The sequence below is a fragment of the Apiospora aurea genome, assembly GCF_038362705.1.
Source record: "Apiospora aurea strain CBS 24483 chromosome Unknown utg000008l_segment0_segment0, whole genome shotgun sequence".
Classification (NCBI taxonomy): Eukaryota; Fungi; Ascomycota; class Sordariomycetes; order Amphisphaeriales; family Apiosporaceae; genus Apiospora; species Apiospora aurea.
Genome location: NW_027117395.1, coordinates 3,427,297 through 3,445,783, shown reverse-complemented (window position 1 = coordinate 3,445,783; position 18,487 = coordinate 3,427,297). Strand labels below are relative to the sequence as shown.

The 18,487-nt window shown below is 54.9% G+C and overlaps 4 protein-coding genes across 4 annotated transcripts; 3 read left to right on the top strand and 1 right to left on the bottom strand.

Annotated features, from left to right (window-relative positions):
* Positions 1–769: 769 nt before the first annotated feature.
* Positions 770–3,472, top strand: PG986_012523 (uncharacterized protein; the record flags this gene model as incomplete). Its single annotated transcript, XM_066848745.1, has 5 exons — positions 770–2,324; positions 2,390–2,467; positions 2,522–2,694; positions 2,749–3,365; positions 3,430–3,472. 5 exons carry the CDS (start codon positions 770–772, stop codon positions 3,470–3,472), a joined length of 2,466 nt encoding a protein of 821 aa, XP_066695441.1.
* A 1,537-nt stretch (positions 3,473–5,009) lies between these two features.
* Positions 5,010–9,385, top strand: PG986_012522 (P-type ATPase; the record flags this gene model as incomplete). The annotated part of the gene is made up of 2 exons (XM_066848744.1): positions 5,010–8,812; positions 8,878–9,385. 2 exons carry the CDS (start codon positions 5,010–5,012, stop codon positions 9,383–9,385), a joined length of 4,311 nt encoding a protein of 1,436 aa, XP_066695440.1.
* Positions 9,386–10,362: 977 nt separating this feature from the next.
* Positions 10,363–13,239, top strand: PG986_012521 (uncharacterized protein; the record flags this gene model as incomplete). Its single annotated transcript, XM_066848743.1, has 5 exons — positions 10,363–10,499; positions 10,644–11,496; positions 11,546–11,905; positions 11,959–13,011; positions 13,072–13,239. The coding sequence occupies 5 exons, from the start codon at positions 10,363–10,365 to the stop codon at positions 13,237–13,239; spliced, it is 2,571 nt and encodes an 856-aa protein (XP_066695439.1).
* Positions 13,240–14,873: 1,634 nt separating this feature from the next.
* PG986_012520 (O-methyltransferase) lies at positions 14,874–16,176 on the bottom strand (the record flags this gene model as incomplete). Its single annotated transcript, XM_066848742.1, has 3 exons — positions 14,874–15,674; positions 15,731–15,895; positions 16,006–16,176. 3 exons carry the CDS (start codon positions 16,174–16,176, stop codon positions 14,874–14,876), a joined length of 1,137 nt encoding a protein of 378 aa, XP_066695438.1.
* Positions 16,177–18,487: the final 2,311 nt, after the last annotated feature.

The window sequence follows — 18,487 nt, the reverse complement described above, 5'->3', positions numbered from 1 at the left end:
TTCACAAGGCATTTGTTTCCGACACAGTAAGAGACAACGTGGCTTTGTCCTAAGGCTGTGGGCTTGGACTTGGCATGGCCATTGCTAAGGTAGGTGCTGAATTCTCCTAAAAAATGCCCTCGGTACACTACTATTCTATCATTGCATATCAACAACACCTTGCAACATAAGATGAGGTCTTCTAGTGGTGCACTCAGGCAACCCACCAACTTGGGACGCTCCCTCAAAGACCTATGCGCGTTTTGATTTCTATTTTTCCTGTTTCTCTGCTTGTGGATGCTCAACCTGTGATTTAGAGGAAGAAATACCTGCGCAGTGCTATTGCTATTATAAAGCAAGATTCACAGGTTTGTCCACAATCTGCTAGGCTTTTGGACACCTTCAATACCGTGTTCTCTCCCACTACTGCCGAACGCTGCTCTCAGCTAGTCACTTCATAATAAGATCCGATAGTTAGAACAGTTTATGTGATATGCTGGGATCTCGTAGGCCATGAGTTGAGATTCTCAGACACAATGCATATTGAAGAAAAGGGGTTAGGGGTTGGAAGCAGCATATGTAATTGTATTTACGTAAGAACCTTGGATGGAGATCTCAAGACTGTGGCTCGTGCTGTGCCTGCAGCTCTGCGGTAAGCCACGTTTCAACAATGGCAGCCACAAAAGGACCCCTTCCTTGAACTGCGCCAAGTCAGATAACGATAACCGGAACATACCCCAAACACCCATCAACGCAACGCCGAGACGCTGGTGGGCTGCCTATGCCCTGTATGCCTCCTCCAGAACATGCGCAGGCTTCTTCTGTACCTTCGCAACCCTCGAGTCAATCGGTTGCCGAAAGCACAGCTTATAATGACCCCAATATGAGCAAACAAACCGCGGCGGAGCTGCCCATCTCACCCCCCCAGCCATCACCAACAAAACCGGATGAAACAGGACCGACGGCCACCTCCATATCTGCAGCACCGCCTGCGAAACCGGCACCCGAAGTCAAAGATGAAGTCCAAGCTCCAAACCCTGACCTACCGAGCGCTGCTGGCCCCCAAAGTCAGGCTACCAGCAATGATCTCATCGATGTAGGGGAAAAGACCAAGACTGTCGATGCGCCCCCTCCACCTCCCGCCAAAGACCAACCCGCAGATGTCAAGGCTCCTTTGTCCGGAAAACCACCATCTGGCGATATGGCTACCAACACAGAGCCAATGGATTCCTCCGTTGCAGCCTTAAAGCCGGCCCGACACCAGTTCTTGACGATTGACACACCCCCCTACGTCGACCCGACTCCTCCGACACCCGCAGGCTCTAAACCCCCCTCGAGGACGAATTCGGCACACAAATCCAAGCAACATGGCTCTGAGGTATCTCCGACGCGGTCGGATGCTGGCTACGACGACCGCCGATTCACCAGCGAGGATGAACAAGAAGGCGCTTCGAGATCGGAAATCCAGAGCATCATGGAGCAGTTTCCCGAGGAAGGTGGTGGACCCGATGTCGATGAAGTTATGAGTCCCCGTCTGGAAATTGCCTCTCCCTTCGCCTCCCCCTTCTTGGGCAGTCCACCAGCGCAGCACCCGCCTCGGAAATCTAGTCTTGAACCTCTTGCTCCTAGTATCGCACAGCAGATCCAGGATTTACAAGGGCTACGGGTCAACTCTCAATCCCCTGCCAGTGTTCGTTCGAAGACGAAGGAACGGGACACCGACGAACAGGGACCCCCGGTACCACCCAAGGATGGTCCTTCCGATGAGAAGTCTGCTTCGGACCCCCCAATGTCACCTGCGTCAACAGTACACCGACCTCCCCCACCAGAACCTGAACCTGAGCCAAGCCTCCCTTTCGACTTTCACCGTTTCCTCGAGCAATTGCAGAAGAAGAAGGCCGACCCAGTGGCCAGGTATCTGAAGTCATTCCTGCAGGAGTTTGGCAAGCGACAATGGATGGTTCATGAGCAGGTCAAAATTATTGGCGATTTCCTGGCTTTCATTGCGAACAAGATGGGACAATGCGAAGTGTGGAGAGACGTGTCGGATGCCGAGTTCGATAATGCAAGAGAGGGCATGGAAAAACTTGTTATGAATCGATTATATACCCAAACCTTCTCGCCAGCGATACCACCTCCTCAGCCTATCCCTGGCGCGAAACCCAGGCGCCGGGGCGGCGAACCGCCGATGGGCCCCGGTAGGAGAGGTCAGCATCAAGAGGATGTAGAACGAGACGAGATTCTCACGCAGAAAATCAATATTTATGGCTGGGTCAGAGAAGAGCATTTGGATATTCCGCCAGTCAGCGAAAGCGGCAAGCGTTTTCTCAACTTGGCTCAGCAAGGTCAGTTTGTGATGCTGTTCTTCGCCCCTTTTGGACGCAACTCTTCGCTAACTTGTCATTTATAGAACTTTTGAAAATCAGGTCATACCGAGCACCTAGAGACAAAATCATATGCGTGCTTAACTGCTGCAAGGTCATCTTTGGTAGGTAGATTCCACGCTACGACAATATCTCATCTCCTTTACTAACGCTCCTAGGACTGCTCAAAAATGCGAAGTCGGATACGTCTGCAGATTCCTTCATGCCTCTGCTGATCTACGTGGTACTGCAATGCAACCCCGACCACCTGGTCTCTAACGTCCAATACATACTGCGATTCCGTAACCAGGAAAAGCTAGGCGGGGAGGCCGGCTACTATCTTTCTTCTCTTGTAAGTGACACTTCAATTTCCCATGAGTGACGGCCAACGCTGACTTGGATGTAGATGGGGGCTATTCAGTTCGTCGAGAATATGGACCGAACCACACTTACCATCACCGATGAGGAGTTTGAGAAGAACGTAGAAACCGCCGTGTCTGCCATCGCGGAGAGGCACCGAGCGGAGGAAGCCTCCTCTCCTCGAGCGGAACAGCAGTCGGAAAAGACTGGAATGAGCTCGGGCGCAGAATATTCTGCGCGACTGTCCATGGATACCGAATCCCCAGGGACACCACGGAGGTCTACCTCATCCGACCAGTCTGACGATGGGGCGGCCATTACTGGCCTGCTCCGCACGATACAAAAGCCGCTGTCGACAATAGGCCGCATGTTCTCTGACGAACCTAGTGCAGCTGGACCAAGTTCACCAGCGCGTACACCACAGCAAGATGCGGCACCATCTAGGCCGAGCCCACTCGCTAGCGGTGAAAATACAACTTCACTTGACTCGCGATTGCAGCTATCGGCTCAGGAAGCGGCCGCCAGGCAGGCTAGTGCCGAAGCTGCAGAAGCGCAACGTGTCTCACGAGCCGAGCACCACAATGTAGTAGAGACCCTGGCTGGGATGTTCCCCGATCTTGACAGAGACATCATTAGTGATGTGGTGTACCAGAAAGAAGGGCGGTAAGTTGATCATTTCTTTGTTTTGTTTTCTTTCCATGAGAAGTCGGCTAACGAAGACATGCAGAGTCGGTCTTGCAGTTGATGCTTGCTTGGCACTGAGCACGTAAACATGTCATTTTTTGTGGCTTTGATAACAGACGCATGTCTACTTACTGATTGAAACGGAATTGCCGGATCATTAAGCTTCCATTGTCACACTGCGTATAGTATGGGAGCACGGGAGGTTCTGTGGGCTACAGGATTCGCTTGGCCAGCCATTGCAAGCACGGCGTCCAGTCGATGATTCACAATACCCCCTCATAATACTACAACACCATACCTACACTGTCTTGAAACTGTTGCTTTGATATGGGGGTTCTGAACTGCATGTTTGACACCGGCCTCCAATGGCATTCTCGCGGCGCGACTCGAGTGAGACAGGATGCTGTTGAAATGACACGGGCCCGATTGTTTTGACAACCCTAAAGACAGTAGGCCAGCTGATTGAAGCCGGGCGTTCTGGAAACGCTCAGGGCGTGAAACTACTGGAGCACGAATTGTTTGGTTATGCTTATCTGGACTTATTGAGTTGACGAATGGCATTTTGGCAACTCAAAAGCCGAGGAGCGTTTGGGCCTCTCTCGTATTAATGAGGCTTGTCCATGCATGTCTGACGTCGGAGCGGCTCAACCCACGTGTAGTGAGTGGATTGATTATTTCTTTACTTATTACTTTTCGATTTTACAGCGAAGCACAGCAAAACATAGCAAAGCAGACTGCAGGAGAGCTAGCTGGCATGCTGGCTACTTAGCTAACCTAGCTACTTTAGCTAGGATGCTAGGGAACAGGGGGTAGGTAATTGCAGCCCAGCCCAGCCCAGGCCGAGCAAAGCTACTGGCTGCTACTGCATACCTGCTGGGCTCCCGATTTCTCAGAACGCCATCCCGCCAAGGCTATCTTCTGACGGGTCCCCGGCAGGCGGCACAGAAGGCGGCAGGCGGGCCAAACAAGCCAGGACGGGCATGTGATGCGGTCATTGGTGCTGCTGTAATCCGGTTCGTCTGGACTTGGCATGCATTTTTCCCATTGATTCCCTTATCCCCATCCTAAACCCATCCTGTCCCGATCCTAACAATCCCTGCCATGCATTGCTAGTAGTAAGTGTTATGGATTAGATGGTCCGCCGCTCATTCCATTCGTTCGTTCGTTTGCTTTGCTTGCCCATCACTTCAACCCGTCAACTCAACCTGTCTAGCTGCCTTTAGACGCACACCTACTCTCACCATGAGGATTTTTCTTACAGCCGCTCGTCCAACGCTCGTTTGAGATTCTTGACACAGTCGCTGTTAGGCATTTTGGACGGGGAGAACCGACAATTCCTTTTTAGACGCGGTCAACCCCTTAAAAAGTGGCTCGCGATCCGCACGTTCGTTTTTGGGTCGAATCTAAGCCGGCCCTGCCGGAGACTTGACGATTACTTCATTACCCAGGGCCCCCGCTTGGGTCCGCGCGTTCCCAATCCGCTGCCCGGGATTCTGAACGAAAGAAATTTTGTCCCATCACCTTCCCTCACCAGGACGTTACTCTGGATATTGCGCCAATGATTCGGACAGTGGAAAGGGCAATTGGCGATCGAAACAACTGTCCCCGCTCTGCTTGGCGACGATGATGGGAGAAGCGGTCGGGAAGACCTCCTCCCAGGATGACCGAACCGACGAAAAACAGTTCAGCAATCTTGCCGTGGCCGCGGCCAGCCGAACCAAGAAGAGCGTGAACAAGATCCGCGCGTGCGTCTCCGACCACTCGGCCGCCTGGTACCAGAAATACTTCATCGAGGGCGTGCTGCGCCAGAAACCCCTGCCGCCATCCCAGGATGGGCGCCATGTGCCCCTGCGCATCGAGCACGGCGAGGCGCTCATCGACGAGCGACGGGCCAACCCGTACATCTCGAACTCAATCCGGACTGCTCGCTACAACGTATATGATTTCCTGCCGAAGCAGCTGATTTTCCAGTTCACGCGCCTGGCCAACTTTTATTTCCTCTGTGTCGGTGTACCGCAGACCATCCCGGGTCTGAGTACGACGGGAAATTTCACGACTATCCTACCGTTGCTGTTCTTCGTGCTCTTGACCGTGTTCAAGGAGGGATACGATGATTACAAGCGACACCGACTCGATACGTTGGAGAATGCGAATATTGCTCGGGTGCTAGGCCGGCCAAAGTCGGATGAGACGCCTGCGCCGAAGAAGAGCAGGCGAGCGTGGTTCAAACGAGGCAAAAGGGCTCAGCAAGATGTCGATCCGTTGAAAGAAGAGTTGGAAGAAGAAGAGCACGATCTCGACGACGACTATCAATGGAACAAGATCCAGTGGAGAAACATTAGGGTTGGCGATATTGTTCGATTGTCGCGTGATGATGATGTACCGGCCGATATCGTACTCCTGCATGCGACTGGAGAAAATGGGCTGGCATACATCGACACCATGGCCCTGGATGGAGAGACCAACTTGAAGAGCAAGGGCTCGGTGGGTGCTTTCAAGGGATGCGACTCGATTGCCGCGCTCCGCGGAGTCAGCGGCGAGTTTGTCCTCGAGGACCCGAACCCGGACCTGTACCGGTTCGAGGGTAAGGTGACGGTTGACGGGAGGAGCATGCCAGTCACTTCGAACGAAGTTGTGTACCGTGGTAGCACATTGAGGAACACCGAGCACGCCATCGGCATGGTGATCAATACCGGCGAGGAATGCAAAATCCGCCTCAACGCCAACCAACATCCCAAGGCCAAGAAGCCCGCTCTGGAGAGGATTTCGAATCAAATTGTTATTACCTTGGCGATCTATGTCATTGTTTTATCGGTGGGGTGCTCGATGGGCTACCTCATCTGGAAGAATCCGAACGAAACCAGGTCGTGGTACCTGAAGGATGCTACCGTACCTTTTAAGGAAATTATCATCGGTTTCGCAATTCAGTTCAATAACGTCATCCCGCTGGCGCTTTACGTTAGTTTGGAAATCGTCAAAATCGGACAGATGCTTATGCTCAACAACGATATTGAGATGTACGACGAAGCCACGGATACCCCGGCTCGATGTAACACGAACACCATTCTGGAGAACCTGGGCCAGATTAGCTACGTCTTCTCCGACAAGACTGGAACCCTGACGGAGAACGTTATGAAATTTCGAAAAGTGAGCATCGCCGGGACTTCATGGTTACACGAGATGGACCTGGAGAAGGAGGAGCCGACTGAACCCGTTGTTCCTACAGCGACGAGAGAGTCGGGCAAAACGGTACCACGGAAGTCCCGGGAAGTTACGCGATGTATTGCGGAAGACGAGGAGCACGGTGTCACCTCACCGGTCGCTATTACGATCACTTCCCCGGAATTTCCCCAGAGGCCCTCGTTTCAAAGCCGCAGGTCTTCCTCGCAATGGAGATCTACCGGCCGGCCAGACCGCCCGCAGCCAGATGTCACGACAGTGGATCTGCTCGAATACATCCGCTTGAGACCCGCCTCCCCCTTCTCGAGGAAGGCCCGCGACTACATACTGTCGATGGCGCTGTGCCATACTTGTTTGCCCGAGGTCAAGGACGGAATAATCGATTTTCAGGCGTCCTCGCCGGATGAGCTTGCGCTCGTACGCGCTGCCCAGGAGCTTGGGTACCTTGTTGCCCACCGATCGGCTCAAACCATCACACTCAAGATTACCGGGCTCGGCGGAGACGACAGGACAGAAATCTACGAAATCCTGGATATCATCGAGTTCAGCAGTGCGCGAAAGCGGATGTCGATTGTCGTGCGGTTCCCGGATGGCAGGATCTGCCTCATCTGCAAGGGCGCTGACTCGGCTATCTTGCCACGCCTCAAGCTGGCGAACCTGGCTCTCATGAAGGCCAACGAGGTTCGGAAAAGTGCCGATCTGGAACACGAGATGTTGCGACGCAGCGAGCAGCTGGAGCCGCGGAACAGCTTTGGCGGTCGTCCAAGCATGACCCTCAGCCGTAAGAGTATAGGTGCGCGCTCTTCGCAAACGAACTTATCCAAGAAGCGACCGGCCATTGAGCGGAGTCAGTCCGTCGAGATGTTCAAGCTCCGGCACTCTGATGACAAGCCGCGGCCGTCTCTCGGTGTCAGAACGGTGTCGTTTGATATTTCCAAGACGCTGTCTGTACATGGTACGATGCCATCGCCTATGGAGGATGACAGGTTCGACTTTCTCAACGATCCCCTCATCAATGACGACTCGGCCGTTTTCACTCGTTGCTTCAAGCACTTGGACGATTTCGCTTCGGAGGGCCTTCGTACGCTTCTGTTCGCACGCAAGTTTATAGCGCCGCTCGAATACCGCGCATGGCGCAAGGTGTACAACGATGCCACGACGAGTCTGGTGAACCGCCAGGAGCTGATTGAAGAAGCGGGTGAGATGATCGAGCAGTCTTTGGACTTAGTCGGCGCCACTGCGATCGAAGACAAGCTGCAAATCGGTGTTCCGGAAACTATCGAGAAGCTCCGCCGGGCCAACGTCAAGATCTGGATGCTTACGGGTGATAAGCGCGAGACTGCCATCAATATTGCACACTCGGCTCGCATATGCCGCCCGGGGTCTGATATCTTCATCCTGGATTCTACCAAGGGCGGCCTTGAAGCGCAGATTCTTGGTATTGTGGAGGATATTCGTACCGGATGCATTCACAGTGTTGTGGTCATTGACGGCCATACGCTTGGCGTCGTTGAGCAAGATCCCATTGTCAGGAACCTGTTTTACACGCTCATCCCCACGATTGACTCCGTCATTTGCTGTCGAGCATCGCCGGCGCAGAAGTCGGACATCGTCAAGGCCATCCGCCACCGCGTTCCTGGCGCGCTTACGCTCGCCATCGGTGACGGCGCGAACGATCTGGCGATGATCTCGGCCGCCCATGTCGGTGTCGGTATTTCTGGCAAGGAAGGCCTCCAAGCGGCCCGTGTCGCCGATTACGCCATCGCGCAGTTCCGCTTCCTGCAGAGATTACTTCTCGTGCACGGCCGCTGGAACTACGTCCGCACCGCCAAGTTCATCCTCGCGACCTTCTGGAAGGAGATGTACTTTTACCTGCCCACGGCGCTGTACCAGCGCTACAATGGCTACACGGGCACTTCCCTTTACGAGATGGCCAGTTTGACCGTCTTTAACATCCTGTTTACCAGTTTGGCGGTTATTTTGCCGGCTATGTTTGACCAGGATCTCGACGCCCAAACACTCCTCGCCGTCCCGGAGTTGTATGTTTACGGACAGCGCAACACCGGTCTCAACGTCCGCAAGTACATCGGCTGGATGGTCGCCGGCGCCGCCGAGGGCATTGGTGTGTGGTTCGCGGTCTGGGCTGGGTACGGTGGTGTGATGGGTATGGTGGACGATGAGAACCTGTTTGCGCTCGGGAACTTGGCTTTCACGGCGAACGTGATATGGATCAACTACAAGCTCTTGTAGGTTGCTCTTGTTGATCTACTCAATTCTGAAACTCGAACGAAGCTAACTACTACTTTTCTAGTATCATCGAAACACACTCGAAAACCAAGGTCATCCTTATTGGCTTTGCTATCACGATTATCGGGTGGTGGGTTTGGTGCGCGCTCCTGGGCGGCATTTACAATCCGGGCGTGAGCCCGTACGCTGTGCGCGGTGGTTTCATTAGATCTTTTGGAGGCGACGGCATCTGGTGGCTGACGCTTATCATTGTCGTCGCCTTGCTGATGACCGTGGAGCTGGTCTACAGGGCTGTCAAGCGCAACATGATCCTGGCCCGCCTGTGGCGGTGGCCGCCGTGGAAGAAGTCAGAGACGGACAAGAGCCTCGAGGAATTCCACCTTGAGATGTGGCAGGAGCTGGAGCAGGACCCGGTCATCCAGGAGAAGCTGAGGCGGATCCTCAAGGAAGAGCGGGACGAGGTGACAGAAGAAGATGAGGAGGACGAGACAGTTACGGTCTTGCAGAGCAACGGCGTGCTGGAGCAGCAAGGGGTGGTGTTGGATAGGTTGAACACGGAGCGGGCTTCTTGAGACCAAGCCAGTGCCGGGACACGCACGATACGTTGGATGTGGTGATGGATGCATGCATTTACTGTGGCGTTAAGCAAGTATACCCCTGGGACATTTTGGATTTGTTTACGGTCTCTGTTGCTTTTTCCTTTGTCTTACACACTTACACTTTCTCTCCGTGGCGGAGAATCAACAGAAGGGCGGGCATTGGCATTTCCTGGCAGTTTTTGTCGAATGGGCTTTTCCTACATTTACGTTGCTGGCCATCCCTTACCCAGCAACAAATGAGGGCTGGACTGGCTGGTTAGAATGCGTTGGAATTACTTACTGACTTATTAGCTACTACCCGACAACACATAATGGGGACAACAGTACATACATTACTACTATTTAACTATTAAATCTATTTGTATTTCAATGAATGGTTCTATGCAGATCTGAAAACGACTTGATGTATGCTACTAAATAACTGCCATGTTGACAACGAACAGCGGGACGGATAGCAGTAACCTAGCGACCCTGCGTAGTGGGTTAGTGGATAGGGTGTCCAGTGGGTGCACTGGAGTGCAGAAGAACCGTGCACGTGCACGCTGATGTAATGAAGCTGTGGCTTACGCATTTGACAGCAAGTGTCCAAAGTCCAGACTGCCCCTACCATCAACTGGAGCAGGGATTGGGTGCATCGATTGCAGGTTGACGAAGCTCCCATTTGCAGAAGCCTAAGCCTCAAAGTCCCCCCAACGAGGCGGCACTATTCCCGTATCCCCCCCAGTGAGACAGACATCCAAGGCACCCGGATTTCCTTCAATTGGAAACAGAGCAGCGCAATCGCACGCCTCCACCTACCTCCTCGCTTTTATTCAAACCAATCCGGCTCCAAACATCGACACGCCAATCCCGAGTCCTCCAATGCATGGTCGGATCCAGCATCTCGCCCAGGAAGTCGATCGCCGTCGTTACCTACCCGTCCGCGTTGCCCAGCCCTCGTAACCGTCGTCATGTCGAACACGCCTGCGCCGCCCGAGGACCAGGCGCGACTGCTCGAAGATGCCCTCATCGCCGTGCGCCAACAAACAGTGCTGATGCGCAAATGTCTTGACACGCCCTCGAAGCTTATGGATGCTCTTAAGTGCTGGTACGCAACTATATATCTACATCTACCCTCGTGATGATGCAGCAGCACACAGCTCTGGTGGCTGGCGACCTGCCCGCCGACCCGGACTCCGGACGGCCACCCGTGCCCTCTTTATCCTGGCTGACCTTTCGATTCGTCATATAGCTCGACCCTCGTCAGCGAACTCAGGACAAGCAGCCTGGGCCCCAAACAGTACTACGAGCTGTACATGGCAGTCTTCGACGCACTCCGCTACCTTTCGGTCCATCTCAAGGAGAACCACCCCCACAACCACCTCGCCGATCTATATGAGCTTGTCCAGTATGCAGGCAACATCGTTCCCCGGTTGTACCTTATGATGACGGTAGGGACCGCCTACATGGCCATACCCGAGGCCCCCGTCAAGGAGCTGATGAAGGACATGATGGATATGAGTCGCGGCGTCCAACACCCTATCCGTGGCCTCTTCCTCCGCTACTTCCTCTCGGGCCAGGCCCGAGACTTCCTCCCCACCGGCGAAGGCGATGGTCCCGAGGGCAACCTCCAAGATTCCATCAACTTCATCCTTACCAACTTCGTCGAAATGAACAAGCTATGGGTACGACTGCAGCACCAGGGCCACTCTAGGGAACGCGAACAGCGCACCAAAGAGCGCAAGGAACTGCAGCTCCTCGTCGGCAGCAACATCGTGCGTTTGAGCCAATTGGTGGATTTGGAGACGTACAGCAATGGCATCTTGGGTCCGCTACTGGAGCAGGTCGTCCAGTGTCGCGATGTGCTGGCGCAGGAATACCTTCTGGAGATCATCACGCAGGTCTTCCCCGACGAATTCCACCTTCACACCCTGGACCAGTTCCTGGGCGCCGTGTCGCGGCTCAACCCCCATGTCAATGTCAAGGCTATTGTCATTGGCCTGATGGACCGCCTGTCTGCTTACGCGGAGCGCGAGTCGCAAGCTGAAGTCAATGAAGACAAGGGCAAAATGGAGGAGGAGGCGCTTTCGAAACTGCTCGAGAAGGTCAAGCTGGCCAAGGAAGAACAAGAGTCAAATCCAGAACCATCCGCAGAGGCTGCGCCAGACACGAACGGGGGAGGAACGGACGAACGGCGATTCTGCCGAGCAGACGGAAGATAAGCCTGCCGAGTCGGAAACAGAAACGGCACCGTCGATCGCAGAAACCGAGACGACAGCTGTTGATGGCGAAGCGGGCGCAGAAGAGGCATCGCCCAAGAAGGAGCGTGGCATACCACAGAATGTCAAGCTCTACGAGATCTTCTTTGACCAAGTCAACAACCTCGTCACGGCCCAACATCTCCCGATACAAGATACTATCGCCCTGCTGGTATCGCTTACCAACCTGGCACTTAACATCTACCCCGACCGGCTCGACTATGTAGATCAGGTGCTGGAGTACGCCAACCACAAGGTGCGGGAGCATGCCAACAGTGCCGATCTGCACTCGCCACCGGCGCAAGCCAGCCTTTTGGCACTTCTACAAGCGCCGCTGAAGAGATATGTTTCTATGTTTACTGCGCTATCCTTACCGACATATGTGCCCCTTCTCCAGTCACAAACCTACCCGACAAAAAGGGCTGTGGCTGGCGAAGTCGCCCGAGTCTTCTCCGCAACCACACCAAAATTACTACGACAGACCAGCTTGAGAATGTGCTAGAAGTACTAAAGGTGTTAATCAAGGAGGGCTCTCAGCCTCCGGCTGGTTACCCCGGAGGCCCCCAGCGTCGCGCGGTGGAGACGGATGAGACAATGGAGGAACAGGGCTGGTTGGCCAGGATTGTTCATCTGTTGGACAGCGAGAACAACGACACGCAGTTCAAGCTGTTGCAGATGACACGAAAGGCGTATGGCGAGGGCAACGAGCGCATCCGAACAACTACACCACCGCTGATCACCGCGGGCATGAAGTTGGCACGCCGCTTCAAGGCGCGCGAGCATTATGAGGACAACTGGGAAACGCAGTCGTCTGCGCTTTACAAGTTCATGCACTCTGCCATCTCGAGCATCTACGCAAGGGTGAACGGAGCTGGTGCCGCCGAGCTCGCGCTGCGTCTGTTCTCTGCGTGTGGCCAGACGGCGGACATGAACGGCTTCGAGGAAGTCTCCTACGAGTTTTTCGCGCAGGCGTTCACGGTATACGAGGAGGCCATCAGCGACTCCAAGGCCCAGTTCCAAGCGGTGTGTGTTATTGCTAGTGCTCTTCACCAGACGAGGAACTTTGGCAAGGAGAACTACGACACCCTGATTACGAAATGCGCCCTGCACGGAAGCAAGCTCCTGAGGAAGCCGGATCAGTGCCGCGCCGTCTACCTGGCGAGTCACTTGTGGTGGGCCACGCCCATCCAGGCGACCGACGAATCGGAAGAGGGTCTCTACCGCGACGGCAAACGCGTGCTCGAGTGCTTACAGCGTGCCCTTCGTGTGGCGGACAGCTGCATGGAGCAGGCTACCTCAATTGAGCTCTTTGTGGAGATTCTTGATCGATATGTGTACTATTTCGACCAGCAGAACGAGTCGGTAAGTACACAGTTCCTCGATCGTGAAGGCGGTGTCCAAATAACTAACGATAAACCTCAGGTCACGACCAAGTATCTCAACGGCCTCATCGAGCTCATTCACTCGAACCTGGGCACGAACCAGCAGGAGTCGGCGAGCGTGGAGAGCAGCAAAAAGCACTTCAAGCACACCCTCGAAAACATTGCCGGTAGGGGGTACGAGGGTGTGGTGCTCTATCCCCAGAAATGATGAAAGATTTTTTTTAAACGTAACGTGACGTGACGTAACGAACGGACGTATCGTAGCCGGGGGAGACGAGCAAAATGAAAGAAGATGGCTTGCGGGCTCTCTCTCTGGGTGGGGAGGGAAGGGGAGGGCACAGATTATTGTACGAATCCAGAACAGCGTCAGCAGCATCAATAATAACCAGAACTTTACGATCTCGGTCACACTTTGATTCTTTTGGGGGTGAAGGGCTGAAGCGAGAGGTGCGAGAGAGATGATGACAACTTGCCCTGCCTCATGTGAACTCACCTAGGGCTCGGTGTGGTGACGCGCTCAGGGTAGACAGCGACGGTACTCGAGCAAGTATTGAATGTCAATGTAGAAATGGGAAGGATATGTCCAACCACGGTACTCGCCGCCAACAAACATGACCACGGAACGATGACGTCGCGCGTTGGAGAGTACACAATGACAACTGATTACTCGGGGGTTACCAATGCGACTACTGGTTTGACCGCAGGACGGGTTGTAGTTCTTGAGTTGTATCTTGTTCAATTACAATTCGCTTGCAATGCGAGGAAGAGAGACTGTGTGCGTGGTGTCGGGTTGGGCGCGATGAGCTGCAGGTTCTCGAGGAGAGCAAGAGAGGGGTACGTTGTTGTCCGTTCCCTTCTTACCCCCCTGGTTATTATCACTGGGCTTTTAGCGTTTGTCAAGTCGCTCTAGATTTCCTGTATTTTCCTCGCATCATTCTGCAATGCAGAGGTTCTCCTTCCTGGGACATCCCTGCTGGAAATCCCCCACTGCCGTGGTGAGTCGCATGAATAGCCAGCCCCCACAAGATGCCGTGGTCGACGGGGACTCGGAAGGCATTGGACAGATCCATAGTGGAGGGGGCAGCAAGCGAGGCAGGGAGCTCGTTAGATATTTGGTTTGATTTTCAGGGGTTCCGACAGGACCGCTGCCGTCTCGGTAGTTGTGGGAGCGGAGTGAGTCGGTAGGTGGTTGGAGGAAGAAGGTTCCGGTGGAGGTCGGGGATCATGCCCGGTGGGAGGAAAGTTTATTCTAATTGCCCGACTGGCTGATGTCGCATCATCAAAGGGGTGCGTGTGTATGCATCTTGCTTTGATGTTGAACCGACCCGGTCCTTGCCAGTTCAAGGTAGGAATGAATGCGACCAATCGGACGACGGAGGGGAAGCTGACTCGTGGGTGCGGGAGCCGGCTTGTTTATTGCGGATGTTGTTGACCTTGGCTGGGTGAGCGGACACCGGCTGCTGAACAACCGTCAATGTTCAACTTCGACTTGGGGAGAAAGCCAGGACAGCGAGCGGCGCGATGGGTCTCGGGTTATACCGAACCGAATGGACATGCATCGTCGTTAGTTGTTTCGCCTCTGGTTCGGGGTTTATGATGAATGGCGGGGTGGTGATGCTGAACCCGGACGGCTTTCTCGTGCCTTTCCGCCAGGAAAAGGGGCGGGCGGGCAGCATATCTCGTGACGGTTGCATCTTGGGGTTGCTGGCGGGTAGGTAATACCTGAACAACGCCGAACTGTAGGGCCATGTGACATAGGCGGTTTCTCTCTTTCTGCTCTATTAGATATACTGTCTATAACGCTAGTCAATCCAACGCAACTCCCAAGCTCGTATCGATGACCTAAGCCAATTCCGCTTCAATGACACTCTCCGCCACGCCCGGGTAGCTATAGATCTTAACCACCCTCAACCCCGCGCTCTCAATAATAGCCCGCCACTCCCTCTCTGTGCGCTCCTTGACCGCAAAGTGCGCCAGCATCATCATGTCCATGGACGTGGCCGCGAGCGTCGGGTTCTCCTCGGACAGCACGATCTCGTTGAACAGGACGCGCGAGTAGCCCTTCTTGAGCGCGGGCCGCAGTTTCTCGAGGATCTTGACGCCCTCCGCGTCGCCCCAGTCGTGCAGGATCGAGTGCAGCGCGTACGCGCGCGCGAACCGGACGGGCTGCGGCGTGAAGAAGTCGTGCGCCTGGGCCTCGAAGCGGTCGCTCCTCTCGGCCGTCGCGATGACGGGCGCGCGGTCCTGCAGGACGAGGCGGCCCGGGTGGCCGCCGTGCACGCGCGCGAACTGGACCAGGTCGTGGCCCCGGCCGCCGCCGACGTCGACGAGGAAGGCGTCGCTGTTGCTGGCGGCGACGGGATCGAAGCCGGCGACGAGCCGGTCCGTGACGGGGTAGAAGTCCCACCAGTCCGGCTTGCCGGCGCGGTACGCCGACATGAAGGAGTCGAAGTGCGCCAGGTGCGGCGGCGTCGCGACGAGCCAGTCGAAGAAGGGCAGGTCGGTGCCGTGCGCGGCCTGGAAGGGCCCGTCCGTCAGGGACGTCGGCTGCCGGTAGCCCGTTCGCCTGAAGTAGGCCGGGAAGCCGTTGAAGGAGGGGCGCGCGACGTCGTAGCAGAACGCGACGCTGTGCTGGTACTTTGGCTCGGCGAGGCCGTCGGTCAGGGGGTGCCGCGCCACTGGCCGTCCTGGAGGAGAACGAGTTTCGTAGAGGTCAGGTGGCGCAGGATGCGCTGCAGGAGGGCGGCGTCGAGGCCGGTCTTGTGGGAGAGGGACTCGGCGGTCAGGCCGCAGGCGCCGGCTTCGCGGAGGTGCTGGAAGAGGTTTACGTCGACGGCTAGGCGGATGTGGGCCGATTTGGCGGGCTGTTATGGTTGTGTTAGTCGAGCCTCCTTGGTTACAGAATACAAGTATGTGTGTGTGCACGGTAAACACCAGTTGATGAAGGCAGGTGGGTAAGAATAGCCCAGCTTACCTCGGACCAAAAGCTGCGCTGGATGAATTCACTGGGGATCTCGAGCGCGGCGACCAAGGACTGGCTGAGGTCAATCAGGTCCTCGCGGGAGCCGGGCTCTTGGCTATGCTCGTAAGCGTTGCCGGCCGCGGCGATGCGCTCGAGCAGCGCGGAGACGGATGGCGAGCTCATTCTTGGATATGTATGGGTTGGTTGCTCTAGTGCGTCACGAACAGATGCGAGTGACGCTGATCCGTATCACGCCTTGTTGCTGCTTGCATATATAAGCAACTTCGACACCCCCAAGCTAGATATGGACAGTCTAGTGCGCCTCTTTATTTAATTGCAGTGCCCTGCCCCCTTCTCAAGCGCTTCATGCGATCTGCTAGTCGCGCCGTTTCCGCCGCCATCTGGAGCTAGCTACCAGAGAGAGGGAGAGAGAACCTCTGTCTTTTACTTTCTCGCGTGTGTGATAGGTGTCGGCCCCTCTCCCTGGAGGGGGTGGGCGATGGCCCACCTCCGCTGAGAGGACCATCGCAGGAGGAGCCTCCGGTCGGGAGCCCCGGGAGGATCTCAGCAGAAACTAGGAGGAGAACAAGAAGATGCGTGTGGCACAGGGGTCTGTCTGTCTGGGAGACAGAGATTGGATGTCTTGCCGCACACATACAGGACGGATAGACCTGACTCGGCATATTTTTGCACAATGATGCGACTGCTATATTGTGAACATTTGGACTGCCCCTTGCAGTGTTGATATGCTACGCAACGGGGGCTGACTAGTTCCCCTTGGGATGATGCGTAGGTTATATCGAGGGCATGACTCATTCCATGCAATGTGTGTGGCTATATTGCTGAGTTACTCACACTGAGCAAGAGTGAAGTGCATTGCAGATACGCAACTGCGTACGCCCCGGGATAGAAGCGCATGAACAATTTGTGCAAGGGCCCCTAAACGAAACGATATCTGAAAGAGTAGCAATCCAAGGATGAGCATGTAGTAAATGGTAGCAACCCGAGGTGGTCCTCGAAGCAAATCGGCAGGTTATCGATGAAAAGCGAAACCCTTGTGGCGCCTATCAAGTCGAAAGAGAGACCCGTCGATGCCCATCATTGGCCGTGCTCGGTATAGCGGGCGGCGCCAAAATGATAGTGTCTCGGGCTGCCAGGGACGGTATTGCCGGGTTGCATTCTGCTCCGGTTGCCGACTCATGTACGATCCACTCGGCTGGCCAGATCGCTCTCCCGCTGCCCTGGGTCAGCTGGGTTACCTGGTCAAAGACACAATATTGTGTAATGATGGGTGCCAGTACCGTTGCTGCAGCACTTTGCAAGAGAAAACTTTGATCTGATCTTTTGCTTCCCGGCCATACCCAGGCGGTCGTCAACCGTCCCTCCCACCGTCGTCTGGAGATATCACCGTTGCAGCTCTAGGGCGGCCCGACCCCACTCCCCTCCGTGGTTACCCCTGCGCCAAAAGAGTCGTTTCCGGCCAGCCGGAGGGGTGCGCTATGGTGATGCAGGAAGCAGTAAGAAAGGAGCCGGGTTTAGCTGAGCCAGTAATGTGGTGGTAAACCACGCCGGATCTCATCTCTTGTCCTTACTATAAGGCTTAATGTATACTTAGGGCGCGATTAGAATATGGGGTTTACAGCGTTATTCCCTGTAGCCCATCTTTAGGTAATCTCTTCTCTGCCTTACAGGAATCAGTCTTGTTGGCCTGATCGGGAGACAGAGGCGTCATGGCTGGAGCCATTCCTCCCCCCGTCACATACTCCTCTTTCTCAAGCTATGCTGGATCCCCTCGGGGGCCAGTGGCCGGACCGATGCGCGTGCTGGGTTCTCCGCCATACCCTGGCTCACATCCTGGCTCACATCCTGAAGAAGAAGTGGGAAGTAGGGAATGACGCCATTCCCTTTGGATCGCTCTAGCCTCGACTCTCTAAACCCCCCAATGGTCTAGCCGCACTTCACTACCGGGGGCACAGAACTGTCCATTTCAGATATACATACCTATCGGCACAGAGTGCATGGGGGCAGGGGTTTCAAACAGCGATGAGGGAGACCAGGTTCCCAGCTGCAGCTGATAGCCAGATTTGAACGGGGGAAATACAGGGTTCCTCCCAATAGATCTCTTTCTTCTGCTGCAACCCTGGAGACAATCAACAATCATGCTCACCATATTCTTCTTCCTCTATTTCTCGGCCATGTAATGAGATGAAGTCGGATGCGACGTAGCCATGAGTCGTCGTCGGATAGTTTCTCTTTGTATGCTACCGTACACAGGGTCCCTACTTACTCATGAGAGAGCAGCCAAGGGGTTTCCGTTCCTTGTTATTGTAAGTTCGTGAAAGTCGCACACGCTCTCCAGCAACCGCCCGCGGCATGATTTTGTACTAATGATATGTTAAGAACGAGCTGGATTCCTGTCCTGGAGACCTGATGCACAACGCGCGCATCTCGCTCGTCGTAGACGAAGCTAGTAACAGTAGGAAATCCTCCCCCT